Source organism: Agrilus planipennis, unplaced genomic scaffold (genome assembly GCF_000699045.2).
Source record: "Agrilus planipennis isolate EAB-ADULT unplaced genomic scaffold, Apla_2.0 scaffold72, whole genome shotgun sequence".
In the NCBI taxonomy this organism is placed as follows: domain Eukaryota; kingdom Metazoa; phylum Arthropoda; class Insecta; order Coleoptera; family Buprestidae; genus Agrilus; species Agrilus planipennis.
Window position 1 is genome coordinate 451,413 of NW_020439081.1, and position 17,449 is coordinate 468,861.

At 35.9% G+C, this 17,449-nt stretch overlaps 1 protein-coding gene across 1 annotated transcript in view; it reads right to left on the reverse strand.

Annotated features, from left to right (window-relative positions):
• LOC108733179 (hemicentin-1-like) overlaps positions 1-17,449 on the reverse strand; it is an 81,887-nt gene that overhangs the window by 19,553 nt on the left and 44,885 nt on the right. The window contains exons 4-7 of the mRNA XM_018464238.2: positions 17,030-17,181; positions 6,614-6,764; positions 2,780-2,910; positions 1,058-1,217 (exon numbers count right to left, since the gene is read on the reverse strand). Coding sequence (XP_018319740.1) covers positions 1,058-1,217; positions 2,780-2,910; positions 6,614-6,764; positions 17,030-17,181 — 594 coding nt within the window. The remainder of the gene's footprint in view (positions 1-1,057; positions 1,218-2,779; positions 2,911-6,613; positions 6,765-17,029; positions 17,182-17,449) is intronic.

Here is a 17,449-nt window from a genome sequence, read left to right on the forward strand (position 1 = left end):
TTGTTAAAGGTGTATGTTTGGAGCACGGCGTTGTACGGGTGCGAAACATGGACAGTGGGAGCGGCGGAAAAGAAAAGGTTAGAAGCGTTCGAAATGTGGTGTTATAGGCGGATGATGAGGATATCATGGGTAGAAAAGGTTAGACAGACGGAGAGGATGGCGCAGGGTCGAGTCGCTTTCAATAAAAAGAAATCACTTCTATGGTCGCGAACGATTAATTTAGAAATTCGAAAAAGATTCTTAGGGGTATATGCTTGGAGCGCTGTATGGGTGTGAAATATGGACGGTGGGAGCAGCGGAAATGAAAATATTAGAAGGGTTCGAAATGTGCTGTTACAGGCGAATAATGAGGATACTGTGGATAAAGAAGGTTAGAAATGAAGACGTATTTGAAATAATAAGAGAACAGAGGACTTTATGGAAATCAATAAGAAATAGGCACCTTCTCAGACATGAAGGTCTAGTCAGATACATATTAGAGGCAAAATTAGGAGTGAAGAGGAGTAGAGGTAGATGTAGGTTAGATTACTGTTCGCAAATAGTTAAAGACGTGAGTTGTTCTAGTTTTAGGGAAACGCGAAGATTATCTCGGGATTGGAAAGAGCGGAGGTACATGTCCAACCAGTATTAGGACTGACGACCTTATGATGTTGATTACGATGCCAATATAAATTCACAATGTTGGGTTTTAATCATTTTTCCCGTCCGGTTTTAGGAACCAAAAGGGTAGAAGTAGGGTATTCTATTATCTGATTGAGACAGTTCTTAAGATTGATGTTCTTATAATTAATTATATTTTACTTTTAGGTAACCGTTATTTAAGGCGGGTATAAAGTAATTTACAGTTTGAAATTTCTAAAAGAAGACACTGACTAATAAGCTGATGGTGTTAAATGTCCTTTTCCGAAAACAGTGTTATCTAAATTGTTACCTCGGTAGAAGCCTTTTTCAATAAGATGGTTTTAACATTAGTTAGTACAAAAATTTATCGCGTCATTTCACCATAAATGAAAATTATACAGGACTACACTAATTAACTACGTAAATAGTCACTTACACATTACGTCCATGTAGAATGGTTCACTTTCCCCGTCACCCTCGGTGTTATAACCGACGCAGGTATAATTGCCGGCACTTTTCCTCGACACCCCTTGCAACACCAAACTCTGGTTGCTTATTATAATGCCAACTCCCGCATTGTGTTGTAACAATTTGCCCTGAAAACAAGAAACAAATTTGTCTTGACACGACCACATAATTGTACCGCTTATCTGCTATAGATAGCCGGTAAATGAGCTTACAAATGGAAAATGCATGGGAATTTTGGCAACAGTTTCGGAGCATACTTTTAATAAGGATTATTGATATGTCATTATCATTCTCTGGCCACATACAGGGTGTCGCACATGTGAACAATACATAGCCATTGGTATAGAGGTTAATTAGTTTATTAAAGGTGAAACTACATTAATCTCTACTAATGCATACGTAGAGATACTTAATATTATAGGGTATATGCTCGGACTTCTACTTTTTATTCTATATTGACGGAGGAAACAAAAAGAAATCAGAGAGAAAACTAAATTTTTATGCCAACGCAAAAATTACAATTTTCGATTGTAAATGAGGGAATTTCAAGTTTCTAAATTTATTTTTGCTGGAATTTCATTTCAAAGCAACGGGCTGGTGGGATAAATTGTAAACAAAGCTTTAATATTTGGTAATTTTTCCTTTTGACGTGACAACGTCTTATAATTCGATGGAGCCGGCTGCACGCACGAAAAAACATGACTCATGCGGCGTTACCTCGCTCTGAGGCGTTCCATTTAAGGCTTGAAGTGCAAGCGAGAGCGCGGAACGAGCGACAAAGAGGCACAATCGGCCTCCGCGTTCGGCAGCGTTCGACATCTGTCTCTCTCCTACTTGAGTGAGCGATGCGTCCGCGTGGACAGCTGCTATACAATAATACATTTCCATTTACCTCCTTCTCTATATCCATACAAAATATCTATCAAACAAATAAAATTAAAATTTTCTTTTGAAAAATGAAACCATTCCATCAGCATTTTCTTATGACGTTGTCACGTTCAACTATCGTCAGTAAACCGACTTTACAGACAACCGATTTTTTTCATTTTATCCGTGTTTCTTATCCTTTTGGGCGAATTTACAATTCTCGCGTAATAATAAACAAACATTAGAAGATTAAAGTGAATTAATTTTTACCACTAGCCAGAGACATATTAGAAGCAGAAACGGGATTTATGAGGAGTAGAGATAGACTTAGATTCAATTACTGTTCACAAATAGTTAGGAATATGGGATGTTCTAGTTTAGGGAAATGCGAAGATTAGCTCAGGATAGGAAAGAGTGGAGGTACGTGTTCAACCAGTCTTAGGACTGACGATCTAATGATGATGATGACTACAGATAACCTCAAATTAATAAGGGAAAATTGTTGCTGCTGTTATCTCACATAACAATGGTAAAGACAAAGGTTTCGGGTTCAATTCCCGGTGAGGGAGTGACAATAGCAACAACTTTTCCTCATTAATTTGAGGTTATTTGTGGTGGTAAAAATTAATTATTAAAAACAATTCCCTTTAATGTACTAAAACATTACAAAAATTCTCAAACTTAAGTTAATTTTTTTTTACAACTGTTTGACGATTGCTTTTGTAAAACTAAAGCAAAGGAGGAAAAGGAATATGAAATATGTTTAAATATCCAATTTAGCAGTTGCAAATTGGGATAAAAGGGTAAGTAGAAAGTGTCATACGTTATGTCTCCATTCCACTTTGTAGACGCGGGGCTGAGCATCTATCACGCAGTCGAAGTAAACGTCACTTCCTTCCTTTATGTCGTCGGGATCCAGCGACGTCCCCAAGGTAATCTTCACTTCCGGTGTATCTGCAAAGAGAAGAGCACCCGGCTAATATGGTTGGCCGATTTTATTATAAAAAGTCACTCCGTCGGGAATTTCACAAACGAGATAAATGCCCTGTCTTTCCAACAGTCTCATATTTCCGAAACGATTTTATGCCAAGCTTGTCATCATTTTCATTTTTGCAATTATTTAGCATCTGAAGTAGAGAAAAGAAACTATTTTTAAACTATTTGCGCGAATTGAGTCGGCTCTAGCGCATACCGGGAATGTCAGAATTCAAAACTGTTTTTGTCGAAAATTTGCCACATTCATTGGGCTTAGAACGAACCCTGCTCGGTACGTACCGGACTTACAATTGCGAAGAAAGTAATTTTTAACCGCGGTCATATTCTTGGACGCAATATTTCTCGGAAAAATTCTTTCACAGACGGATGTCCAGCACATCATGCAATTTTTAAAAATTCTCAATTTTTTTCCCTTTGAATTGATATTTTTCCTGTCCGCGACGGTACGGGTCATCGGCCGGTGAAAGAATTTTTGTGCTATCTTTAATAGTTTGCCTAAACATTTATTTCTCGATTTCAAACATGACCAAAACTTCCAATAGCTATGACTCTGAAACGGAATCTCAAATTTAGACGCTTTAATTATCGGCGCAGTGCACAGTATCTCTAGAAACTTTGGATAAAACGCTAAAACGTCATTGGCCGTCTGTGGTCGCATTCGGTGCCGATAAGAAATGCAAAATTTTTAAAAACAAATATTTGAAGATTTGGAGAACTTCATAGCAGCAAACAGTAATTATCGAAAAAAGTCTTTTTTTCATTTTTTTTTTCATTAAAAAGTTGTTTTTATTTATTATATCAATCTAACATTAGAAGACAGAAGGCGGGGGAGGGGGGTAATTATCCACAATTAGAAGAAATTGACTCCTGATCTATGAAATAAAAAGGTTTTGGACCCATTGGTCTTAAAGCATCTTATGCCAAATTGTACCAACTATTAAAGGCTTTACAAGAATCCTTTATTTAGTTAATGTTTCATCGTTCGTTCCTAAAAGTCGTTTACTATTTAGTGTCGGCCTATCAAAGCAGTAAGAATGTAAACATAAATATGAACAAAAACTAAGTTTTCAAATTCTGAATGCAACCTATAATAATAGACAAACTTCAGGATTTTATAATTCGACGTGTGGATCTTGTTCTAGGGTAGTCTGGCAAAATTTTAGATAACGTTTATCAGTACATAACAAATCTTGGTAAAAAATAAATCAAATCTTAATCCATAAAGGAGTAGAAAGATCATTATCAAGTAATAGTAGACTTAATCGGTTCCAAAACTTGCTTATTCGACATCCTTCAGGAAAAAGACAACAAATTTTCTTCTTTATAGTCTACGTGTTTAATTTTTTTTGCATTAATAGTAACATACCTATATGTCACCCGAAATAAAACTAAATTGGATTCATTTATTTTCTAGTGCTGTAGTAGGTACTTCGTACACTAGGTACCTATAAAGTTTTACTGTTTCGTCCATTAAACCTCTTTTCGCAAAATTGGGTTTAATAAAAATTTTGTTCGAATTTCAGTGGAATGCACGTTCCTAAGTACCTATAAAAAGTCCTGAGATTTACGAGAAAGCGGTATTCAACCAAAAACCGAATTAATTATTCTACATGCACGACAATAGGTAAACATTTACAGTTTATCTAATCGATAACCATAAGAATGCAGAATTTCATAAAGTAACGGGAGATCCAAAAAAATTATTTTCTGTGCGGTGATCTACATGGATCTCTGTACAGACCTGACGCTTGAAGCTGGCGGAAATTTTAAAATGGCGTGGATGCGCGGTGGCAAAAGTAGGCACTTTTAGGTATAAAGATTGCAGCCCTCATTTTTCAGTATTCCTATCAGGGGCGTAGATTAAAAAAAATAGGGATCAGTGAGCAAGTAATAGACAGACAAACAGAAGAACTAATTGTTGATGTTGGTGACAGTGATAGAGATTCCCATGATGAGAGTGAATGTGAAAACTAACTATAAAACAAAAGCAATAGGTTAATTTTTTCTTTTTGATAAGTCATGTTTTTACATTATTTTCTAGTAGGCTACTGTCCTATCTGTATTAATACTATAATTTACGCCTACTGAAAGCTTATTTGTGTATCGGTTCCAAGTGACTTACCCAAATCGGTCATAAATGGGCAAGTACCTGCGCGACCGCTCGCCAGCTTCCTTCATCAGACCTGTACTATTCATTCAAGTGCGATGATTATGAAGATACAATTTTGGAAACTATTTTGTGAGTTTATTTCCACTGAACAGTGAAGATATTTCTTACTGTTTTTTAGTCTTTGCTAATCTCACCTAGAATGTAGGTTTTGGTAGATTTCTTCAGATCTCAGTATTTTTTATTGCATTAATCGCAAATGACAATATTGAAAGTTTTTACTAATTGATGATTAAAGTAAAAAGAATTGTAGTAAAACGTAAAAAGTAAATATCTTACATCTGGTTTGGTTTTCTTTTAAAACATTCCTTTGCCTTCTATCAGAATGTCTACGAAAATAAGAACTTGAAACGCGTTTTGCTCTTTGCTCTGCTTTAGTTTCAGTGAGTTATTTATCGACCGCAACAAAAAGCTGCAGGGTGTAAAATGTTTCTCGGTATATCACTTTTTAAGAGAGAGAAGATAATCTGAAAGATTCCTCTCTGAGGAGGCTTTAATGAATTTATTTATCTTAAAAGGAATTTTGTCCCAGCTTTTAGGAGCAGATATAAGACGAAACAAAAAAGACATAAACAAGATTTTAAGACTTATACAGCTTTTTAGACGTAAGATGGCTTAATGCTTATCGAACTGTCCATCCACTTTTTTCGAATATTGTGTTATCCGTCGTATTAATCGAAGTACAATGTTTTGAAATATGAAATAGCAATTCAGATTCTTGCTGAAATTATGTGAATGTTCCTATGCTAAATGTACCTGTATACCTATATTGAATGAAATTTGAAATTTGTCTTATTTTTACTACTAAGTTTCATGCGGATGAAGTAAAAATCTAGTAGATAATCAAAATAGAATTTTGAAAGGTACATCCCGAGATGAAATTGTTCAGTCTTTAGGAGTCTCTGAAAGCGAGACTCGAGTCTCCGTCTCTCATCGAGTCTCTCTGGTGTCGCTGAGAGAGACTGTCAAAAAAACGGTTTAGTGTCTCTGAACGAGAGGTTCGAGTCGCTCATAGAGAGATCCTCATTCCGTATCCAGTTTTTGAACGAGAGACTCGAATATCTGAACGAGAGACTCAAATCTGTGAATTAACAATTTTATCGTTCGAGTCCCTCATACAGAGACTGTGAGAGATCTATAAAAACATGTAGGCAATAACTGAGAGACTGTGAGAGACGCTGAAAGACTCTGAGAGACTGGAGAGAGACTAAAAATTTTTGTCTAGGGATAGGGATTAAACAATATGATTATGAATAATGCTCTTTTAAATAATGCATGCTTGCTTTGCTGTAGAATTTATGACGTATATTATATACGTACAAATACAAATGTATCCATCCATTTATTCATGAATAGGTTTCCGAGAAACAGTGAGACTACGTTGAAAGGACGAATAAGCGTGTCCATTAAGAAGCAGCAATAAGAACAAGAGGCAAGTTGCAAAACAAACAAAGAATGTTATGTGCAACATATATAGCAATGAAAAGCGCTTACACTGTATTTTCAGAGTCCAGACGTCCCGGAGGGCCGGCGCTGGAACGGCTTTGTTTTCAGCCTGGCACGTCAGTTTCTTTCCTGCGTCATCCTTGGACGCAACGAAGGACAATGTGCTCGTCGTTGTGTTACCTTCAGCATCGGTCGACCCCTAGAACAACACAAACTACCATTTATCCGAGCACCTTTGTTTTAGTAGGTACATCTATAAATAATCTAAATGGGGAATGTGTCTCACTACACTACACTGTAACATTTCCAAAATAGATGTGAAAGTTTAATTTAATCAGTTGAAGTGGTACTAACTGATTCACAATTGCTCACAGAAAATTTTCATAAAGAATAATTACAAGCTTTTAGTTCTTTATCTATCTATTTATCGTATGATTTACATTAAGATACCAAAAGAAATTGTTTGAATTAATGTAGAGAGGTAATGCTGGCGAAAAATGAAAGAAGATGTAGGCAAGTCATTGTTTACGCCTTTAGAACTTGTACTGAGGATTTAATGGAGTTACAAACTACTAGATTCTCATTCCTGCAATTGTAACCTCTTTATATAATCCATTTTGGGCGAAGATTACTAGTAAAGTTTTGTTGGTATAAATTCGGGAAATCTAGAATCATGACGTGAACCCCTAATTTAATTAATCGACAATGACACGTCGACAATGCTAAGAGTTAAGGAAAAGTAATCGAATAAGGGCTTCGACTGCCTCCGAGAAACTTCGTGCAAGACTCCCTGGAAACGTCACTCATTTTCAATTTCGAACAAAACTGAAGAGTGCACTCATTACCCGACTAGTTCATAAAGAGTTTTCGACTTAGAAAAGCTTGCATTTTCATTGAATACCTTTCAACGAAAAAGTGTTAAGATTTAAATGTTACACTATAGATAATAGGTATTATAACAGATGTTATAGCCTTTTGTTGGGATCAAGCTTGAGTTAAGAAACCGAAAATAACTTAAATGGCATTTAACCTAATATATGGGAACGTAAACGCTTTTTATTAGCTACACAGCGTATGTTTAGTGAAACAATGTTATATTTATGAAAATAGTTTCTAAATAAAATCAGTATGAGAATACCTAATTACTGTACTTTGACATTAGGGTATATCTATCCATAATATCTGCTTTTCGATTAAATACAATCTCATCGAAAAATATGAAATTAGGTATATATATCATAAGGTCGTCAGTCCTAAGACTGGTTGAACACGCACCTCCACTCTTTCCTATCCTGAGCTAATCTTCGCATTTCCCCAAAAGTAGAATCAACCCACATCCTTAACTATTTGCGAACAGTAATCTAGTCTAGGTCTACCTCTATTCCTCTTAACTCCTTTTTCAGCCTCTAATGTATCTCTGACTAGACCTTCATGCCTGAGAAAGAGTCGTACTACCCTATCTCGTCTATTTCTTTATCAAAATCGGCCACTTCTTCTAAATAATTTTTCCCAAAACGAAGCTTTGTTTAAGAGCTTTTGCCAAACGTATTTAAGCTATAGGATATACACAATACAGTAGTTTTTTTAATAGTGTGACATTTCAATTTTTGTTGAAGAAAATATCGTGCTGTAAGCGTTCTGGGCTTTTAAATAAGAATTTATTGAATAATTTGAGCGTATTATAATAGCGAAAGTTGTTGGCTTATCATAAGGCATTTGTCATAAAATTATATTCGGGCATATTCGCTCGAACAACTCGTTCTTTCCCTTAGGATACGTTTGTGTATCTTTTCATGAACTTCTTACTTCCATCTCGCATTTAGATTCGCACGTAATGAAGTGAATTCAAATTTACTTCGAGTAACAAGTCGTGTTATCACATTTGCGGCGCCAGCGGTGACGCTGTGACATACTCAGGATGCCCCAGAACTGTTGGAAATGTTCACCTCATTAGATATTCTCTTTGAGTGTAACAACTGGATGATGTTAGCAGGTGAATACGGGAAAATGGCGATTTTAATATATACTATTAAGTAGGCACTTATTTCATAGGCTATTTATTCACTCGAATAAACTGTAACTTCTCTCTGGGGTTCTCTGCTCTCCTGTCGTACATAATTTCCCTTAAACTTCACAACCTGTTAAGGCGGATATGCACTTGGAACAAATGAACCATAACGTAACAGCGAACGTGTTACGTTACGACTAATGCAGACGGAAAACTGTTGCATTTTACCTGTAACCAAGTTCATGCGAGTAATCATTACAAGCCAGTTTTTGCTAGCGGCATCAAGGGGATGTTAGGTATAGATAGTTCAGAATGACATGAACCTTTAGATGCGCAGGATGCGGGCTTTATCGCACATTATTGTAAAAATTGACTCGGATCTTATTCCATTCATTCAAAGTATGTGGTTCTCTATACGTATAACCAGAGATGGACAGGAATAAGTTTTGTCATTGTGTGGTCCAAGGTCAAGGTCCATGTCATTCTAAGTTACCTCTACGTTACACGCTGTCACAAATTCTATGTATGCGTGTCGTTACTTCTCTTCCATTTTAAATTTGTTGGTAATAGTCAACAGAAATCGATGACCCAAATGAATCAAGCACGAATTCGAAATTAGTGGGATCCCTTCTAGTGAAATTATTGTATAATCCACTGACACACTCAAACTGTAAAAGCCTCAGTGAGGCTATAGATCTTGACATTCACCATTGCGAATTGTTTTTTAATGCTCAAAATCTGGTGAGAATGTTGTATTGTAGTCCTGCTCGGTACGGTTTAATACAATCAAATTACAAATTTTTTGGATGCGAATTCTTATACTTTTACTTCACTTTAGTTTTTCTGTAAACTTTATAATTTTGCTATATGCAGATACCTGTAGAAAACAAAGGTGGGTATCTAATTTTGGTGCACGGCATATATATGGTGGACAAATACACCCTTAATTACCACACGTAATATCTGAAAAACCGGCACATGTTGCATCCGTTTCGAGGGTGAATATTCGCCAGTCTCTTTTTTCGTTAGAAATATATTTCGAGTAAATTGGTGTCCAACAGCAAAACTGAGATAAACTTTTAGTTTACTTTATCTATTTATTATACACTAGTGGCGAGTTAAGAACCGAAGATAGGGACATTATTACATATTATTACATGCAATCGCAAAGGGTAGCATCATCTTTTGATAAATAAGACGTGGTAAAGAAAAATTCAGACTAATATCTTCAACAATCCTATTCATCATCATCATAAGGTCATCAGTCTTAAGACTGGTTGGACACTCCACTCTTTCCTATCCTAAGCTAAACTTCACACGTTCCTAAAACTAGAACAGCCCACATCCTTAACTGTTTGCGAACATTAATCTAATCTAGGTCTACCTCTACCCCTCCTAACTCCTGTTTCTGCCTCTAATATGTCTCTGACTAGACCTTCATGCCTGAGAAGGTGTCCTATCAACCTATCTCGCCTATTTTATTTAATATTACAGTACTATTCATGCATTAATGTAATTTAAAGCTTTTCAGTGGAGTGGCTGATATTTCTAGCCAGACATAATTGAAAAAATGCTCTAGACTTTCATCAATTATGCACTTTCGCTAGTGTGACATAAAAAGCAAAAATGTCGACAAGAAAGTGTGTAATTTCTATATTCGGTGAAGGTTTTGCCTTACCTGCATATCATGTGCCAAAACCGATAGGTTTTATTGAGGAAATCAAAATAAATATAGTATCCAAAATAAGAATCCTTAAATATAATTGTTAAAAAAAGTTACCTTAGTTTCAATATTTATCTTTCCCGTTCTTGTGTGCGAAAATCAACTGCTTTAAACTGCTTAAAAAATGCGAACATTCGTAAGATATTATGGAACGGATACAATTGAAAAACGTAAAAGTAAAGTAAATTAGCTTAAAGTCTGATCGAACCGTTATGTAAACTTCCGACATCCCTCTTCTGCGATTTTGAACGTTTTTTTATAGCTGCTTGGCCACATGAAATGTTCGAAAAAGTTGCTTTCTATTCACAAACCTTGTGCAGGATTTTTATACTGGGAGAAAACCATGAGAAAACAAACTGGAAATGGGCGTTTAGCTTTCCATTCTATCGGGAAATGATAAAGTTTAACGAGCGGTTAAAATAGTCGTAAAGCAAACCGTATAAAAACAGACCCCGAGAAAACTTGACGCTTTCGCCAATTTGGAAATTCTCCTAATATTTTTCGATAAACAAAGGTACAAAAGTGCCTTCGTTCTTCACCATCTGCTAACTTTTCACTTGTAAGAAGCAATTACTAAATCTTAAAGTTTAAACGTAACTTCCTAACACTCTTCAGAGTAGGGTAAGTATATTAACAACTGCCCTAAGTTATTACCATAAAAGTCTAGTTGACGATGAGTTTAATAGTATTAACGTTAAAACTTCGTCTTTGGTAATACATAGAAAATTAATGCTTGGTAGAGACATGGGATCTGTATTAGTTACCTAAGTACTTCGATTAAATATATGTAAAATGAAAGATTTGCTCACAATAACTACAAGAGAGCACATATTTTAAAATATCTCCATACTTATACAAATATTTTAGTAGTTTTTAGATAAATTATTTAATAGGCAATCTTATAAAACAATGAATATTGTACCTACGAATAATAGATCACAAATAATTATTATTAAAAGTTATTAACAGTTTGTTAAAGATTTCTAATATGAATTTGTAATTTAATCTTGGTTTTTATTTTCCTAACAAGGATAACCTAATATTAAACTGACAATTAATTTTCAATTCTTTACCCATTATAACCCGAGATAAAAATGTTCAGTCTCTCAGAGTCTCTGAAAGCGAGACTCGAGTCTCCGTCTCTCATCGAGTCTCTCTGGTATCGCTGAGAGAGACTGTCGAGAGACTGTCAAAAGAAGCTGTTAAGCGTCTCTGAACGAGAGACTCGAATCTCTCAATAAGTGGTGTCTTGATAGACATGGTTAAAGATTCTAAGTTCAACATATTTCAGTGATCCCAGTCTTTCTACGAGAGACTCGAGTCTCTCAATTTTTCAGTTTTATAAGACTCTGAATCTCTGAATTAACAATTCTATCGTTCGAGTTTCTCATACAGAGACTGTGAGAGATCCATAAAAACACCTAGGCAATAACTGAAAGACTGTGAGAGACTGGAAAGAGACTCAAAATTTTTGTCTAGGGAAACTACTTCAGGTTCCCTTCTGCCTAGGGTGTGACAACAGCAAGAAAATTTTCCCTCATTAACCGGAGGTAGTTTATAGTGGGGGGTAGATAACCACTATTAAATGTCAAAATGTTTCATATATAAGCATAAGCTGTTTGGATATTCATTTGTGGAAACTGCTTACTCCTCCGGTGATGTGTATACGAAAACGCTTCTGTTAACCTTTGTTGCTTTCGAAAACATTAAGCTAAAGTACTAAAGCCTTTTTCTAGTTTTCTCATGATAACGGTTCTCGCCGATGCATGAGTGTTTATCGGAAACTCGAAGCTTATCGGTTAAGGGAGACGAAAGAGGTAGATCTTTTACAGTCGAGAACGGTTCATGTTTGTTCGTGTCGATGGTAGCTTTTAATCTTTCCTGTTATTGTTTTACACTTTGTAGCATACACGTTCCTTCGAAAATGGTCTCGAAAGATTACCAACATAGCCCCACGTCCTCTTTACTTAATCGCTCCTCAAAACCTTTTCAGAACTCTGCAAGCCGTTGCCAGAATTGAATGCTACTTTGGGAGGAATTTTATCGTGACGGACTTATTTTCTCAGACAAAATAAAAACTAATAGGGAAAGCAGTTAAGAAAAGCAAGTAAATACGTATTTTATGTCCAAATTTAAACTGGAATTGGAGAGTAAAACTAACTAAATAATCACCACCAAAGTATGACAGTAAAATACGAAATTTCAGTACTCATATTCAAAATTATTCATTAGCATTTTTCACTGTAGCGCTTCTGTTGCACGAAATAAAAGAAAGTGCATTCACGTATTAATAAAACATCAGTTAACAGGCACTCGCAGAGATTGAAATAACCAAAAATTTATGCAGCTATTTCACGTAATGGACTTCCCCTTGCATATTTCACTGAGCTTAACGTATGCATTCGTCTAAGTGCTTTGAACAGATACCATGGGGTGGTTGATGTACGATATAGTTCATATAAGTATAGCGAAGGCGAGCAACGTGAACGATGTTACTTTACGTTGTTGGTTTCTGCTGCAATATTTGCTATTCTACGTGTTCTCACATATGCCAGGCGTAAATACGTACACATAAAAGCTCATATTTATATTGTACTGTTCGTGGGTTTAACAAAATTAACTTCTAAGACTGATAACGACAAAAACTATTTATTTACACTAATTGATATATCATTATTAACTGCGCTATTTATTTCACTGCTATCACTGTCAATTTATTTCTGGATTCACTTCTGCAACGGTCAATTTATTTCTTCTTCTCTCGGCGATCGTCTCTTCCTTTAAATACTCTTTTGTTTACTTTCTGGAACAGTCCGGAAACATCCGGATAGTTTATTTTTTCTTTATACTGTTTAACTGCTTTCCCAGAACGCAGGTACGACACACACATTTACAAATACGGCGCACATGAAGAAAGGTGGCCGCGGCTAGTCGGCGAATCGATAAGCCGTTCACGCACACGTGTGCCCGATCGCACACAAACACACTCGTGCTCGCTACAGTATGTTCTTTGAAGTTATGGCCATTACGTTGCGTCCGCACACGTTCGTTATAAATGTATCCATAGTGGTGGTATAAACTGGCAACTAAGTTACTTCAGACAGTGGAACTCCAGTTAAATTCAGTAATATTTTTTCGTTTGGTGTTTCAGATAACATTTAATCAAATTTAAAGAAGGCATTTTGTACTTAATAACGAACTCTGGAATTCTAAGTAAACTTATCTTCGTCTTGATAGAAACCATAAAGACTTACAGCAAATTTAACATTTTTTATTAATTTTAAACTACCCTACAAATAATTTGAAATTTGCTTACTAAAATCCAAACAAGATTCATATAATAGTTGAACGAAAGCCACGAAATATTTTACAAAGAGGAATAACGAATAAGAATGAGATTATGTAATGAAAAATCTATACGAAACTAGTTTTTGATTCCTTTATAAACAAATCGAAAGTCTGTTCGGCAGCCGTACTTTAATAAATGAAAATTTAAACCATTCGATCCAAAGCATATAAAACGACATCTATTTGGATTCCAACAAACACATACAGCATGTAATATACACACACACGTAGACACACATGCATAAAATATTGTTGTTCGATGTGGGCGACCCACTCTGTTTACCAAATAGTGGCTCTCTTAAAATTCTGAATGTGATTCCAATTTGTCCACACGTCCGATTGATTAATACTTTGAACGCGTTTTGGGTTGAACGGTTAGTTGGCCGTTTTAGTAATTCAATAAAATATAAAGGGCCGAAAATTTGTTCAATAGCACTCATTTATTTGAATGCACATCCCAACTTTGTTCAGATCAAAAAAAAAAATAGATGAACAACGTTGAAAAGCGATCAGTGATACGTTAGGACTCGCTAACTGATTTATAATTTCTCTGGATTATCTAAATCTAGAGAAAATAGTGGTAAAGGTCTAGATGATGGCCCTCACCCCTTCGGGGGGTGGGGAGGGGGGGGGTCGAAAGAGGAGGTCTCCCCCACCACTGTACCATAAAAAGTTCGTGGCGGTTCGGGGGTGGAGGCCATCATCTAGACAATTACCAAAATAGTTTCAAAGGAGAAGTTGAAAGCTAACCACTCGTAAATATATTTTATTCCTGTTAAAACAGCTTTTCGGACTTATGTATTTATAAAGACCCCTGTTAGGCAAATAATAATTAGAGTCCGAGATTAATTTTTCATGTGGACCCGGAAAGTGCGAGGAGTGGGAAGCCACTATAGTTAATTAATATGTGCGCTAGATTTTCCATCTACATCGGAAACCCCGCTAACTCTGCCAGGAAATAATTGCATAATTCTGCCGCCTGCACTCGTCAAAGAGAAATATTTACATCTCCACAGAGCAAACACAAAGACGGTAGATCCCACACGATAAAATGAATTAATATATGTATACGATCCGGTTGGAGACGCCTTTTCCAACGCGTTGAACCCGGAACTCATTGTATTTACAAAAACACCCGCAACTCGTTGTCGAGATAACTAGGAGAAGAGGGCCACGGTGCCTTTCACGATGAGGGAACTGACAACAAACAGTTTTCTAGCGATATTCGGATTCGCTGCTGTGTAAGCGTGCCCGGATTCTATTCCCAGTCGATACTACGGCTTTTTTCTTAATTTATATTTATTAACCTTTACTAGTTTCCTTCGTTGTATTACTTTAGTGGTTTTTTTATATCAGTACCAATTATCCAAAGATTAATACAGTGTAACAATTAATCATTTATTCGGGTAAATTGTGCATTGCTCTTAAATTGAGTATCAAACATTCGAACGAATTAATTCGAAATTGACGTCTATACTGAACTGGCAAACACAATTATATGTTGCTGTCATAACTGGTGTATAGAAACAATATTACACCGATCAGATTAAGTCTATTTTATTGCTTCAATTATTATCAGAATATAATTGGAAAACATCGCATCAATTGGAATTGGCTACGGAAAATAGCAATTGACGCTTCCTATATATAGATATGTATAAGTAAAGGGCAGATAATCGAAGTTTATTATCCCACTTTTGTTGCCTTGTTTAGATACGAATATGTATCAATCAAGAAGAAATAAAAACTTATTAAAGTTGCCTGCAACAGGGTGCCCTAGATGTCTTATAAAAGCAACAGTAATGTCTGATGTATTATCGAGATGATCTAGTTCGATATGTACAAATAAAATCAATAAAGTATTCCACCTTCCTATTTTTTTAAATCACACTGTATAGATATACATACAAATATATCGTATTTAGCCAGTGAACTGGCAAGCAAAGAGGAAGTGAAGAGAGCAATAGGGAAACATGTTTGCCAAGGAGGAACAATCTATTGTTGTAATTCACTGGAGCGCTCCGCTTGAAGGGGATGCAATTTGCTTTTGTTCTCATTAACTAATTGTTTATTTGAAAGTGCATTGGCTGAAAATCGAACTGATTCGTCATTATTTCGTATAACAACTCATTTCGTAGCATTCCCTTCTCTACACAATCCACTTGGAGCGTGCTGATTTTGTTCGCGTTTTGGTAAAATTAAAATTTGATGCTGATAGTTCGTCTATCTTCGCCACCATTACTATTGCTACTATTGCCTCTCTCACTTTCCAAATCAAACCTACTAATCAACTTTTTCTTTCAGCAGGAGATTAATTCCCATCGAGTTTCCTAGCGTCTTCTTATCTCTTCATTTAGACACTAAAGGCGTGGGGATTTTTGATTAGAAAAGAAGGATTAAAGAAGCACAACTAATGCGGCAGTTTTGATTAACAAGAAGAGGTACTGAACTTTGAATTACAAAGTAAGATTTAAAGCCAACGCCCATTTTCATTACCGCTCCATGTAGGTCGGAAACATTTCGAAGTAAAGCGCACTAAGCGAAGGAGTATTCCGTCTCTTGCACATTTTTCATTATCAGTTTCACTGTTTACAAAGATGCTACTATAAAGTCTAAAATTATTACCACAAAAAAAGAAAACTGAGTTTAATAGCTTTATAAAATTATCCACCTTTGAAGTTCCCAAAGGAGTATCCCAACTGCTTAAACAAGTCACTGTCCTCAGATTCAATTTGACGTTTGGCTTTGAACATTGGTGCGTAAAGCCAAAGGTCCCGGGTTCGATTCCCGGCGGGGGCGAGACAACAGCAACAATTTTTCCCTCATTAATTTGAGGTAGTTTGTAGTGGGTAAATAAAAAATCGCAAAAATGATTTCAAATTAATATCGAATAGAAGATGTTTCATAGATGCGAAGCAAACTGTGCAAAAAGCCATCTACATACGTATAAGTTGACTGACGTTATAAAATTATTGCGAAATTCACGAAGAATTTGTAAGCTATATTGTAGTTCAAGACATTCCTCATAAGAACAGCAATCTGCGCTTTTATATAAAGGGAGGGATAACATAAATTATCTAGAAAAAAGGGAAGTAAATCTTAAAGAATACAAACCGTTTCCTTACTGCCTNATCGCAAAAATGATTTCAAATTAATATCGAATAGAAGATGTTTCATAGATGCGAAGCAAACTGTGCAAAAAGCCATCTACATACGTATAAGTTGACTGACGTTATAAAATTATTGCGAAATTCACGAAGAATTTGTAAGCTATATTGTAGTTCAAGACATTCCTCATAAGAACAGCAATCTGCGCTTTTATATAAAGGGAGGGATAACATAAATTATCTAGAAAAAAGGGAAGTAAATCTTAAAGAATACAAACCGTTTCCTTACTGCCTTCCAGGCGCTGTCCGTCCTTCCACCATGTCATAGTAGCGTGCGGTCTGGAACCCGAACTTTGACACACAAGCTCGTATCTTCTCCCTGCTGACAGGGGTTGGTCTGCCCCTACGATCTTCACGTCTAACGGTCCGACTGAAAATAAGAATTCAATATTAAAACACGTGACATTCATTGCCTTTAATAAATTTGATATCCATCGGATTACCTCGCCTTTAAAAACACGCTCCTTTTAAGCTAACGATAATATTAACAGGGGGCAATTTTTAATTGGAAATAAGGTATTTACACAATTAATTAATTATTGATTCATTTAGTACTATTTTGTCTCAGTTGAATGGAGTTATATACGTATAATATACAACCAGCCAAACGTGCCTTAAACGTGAATTTCCCTGTCGCA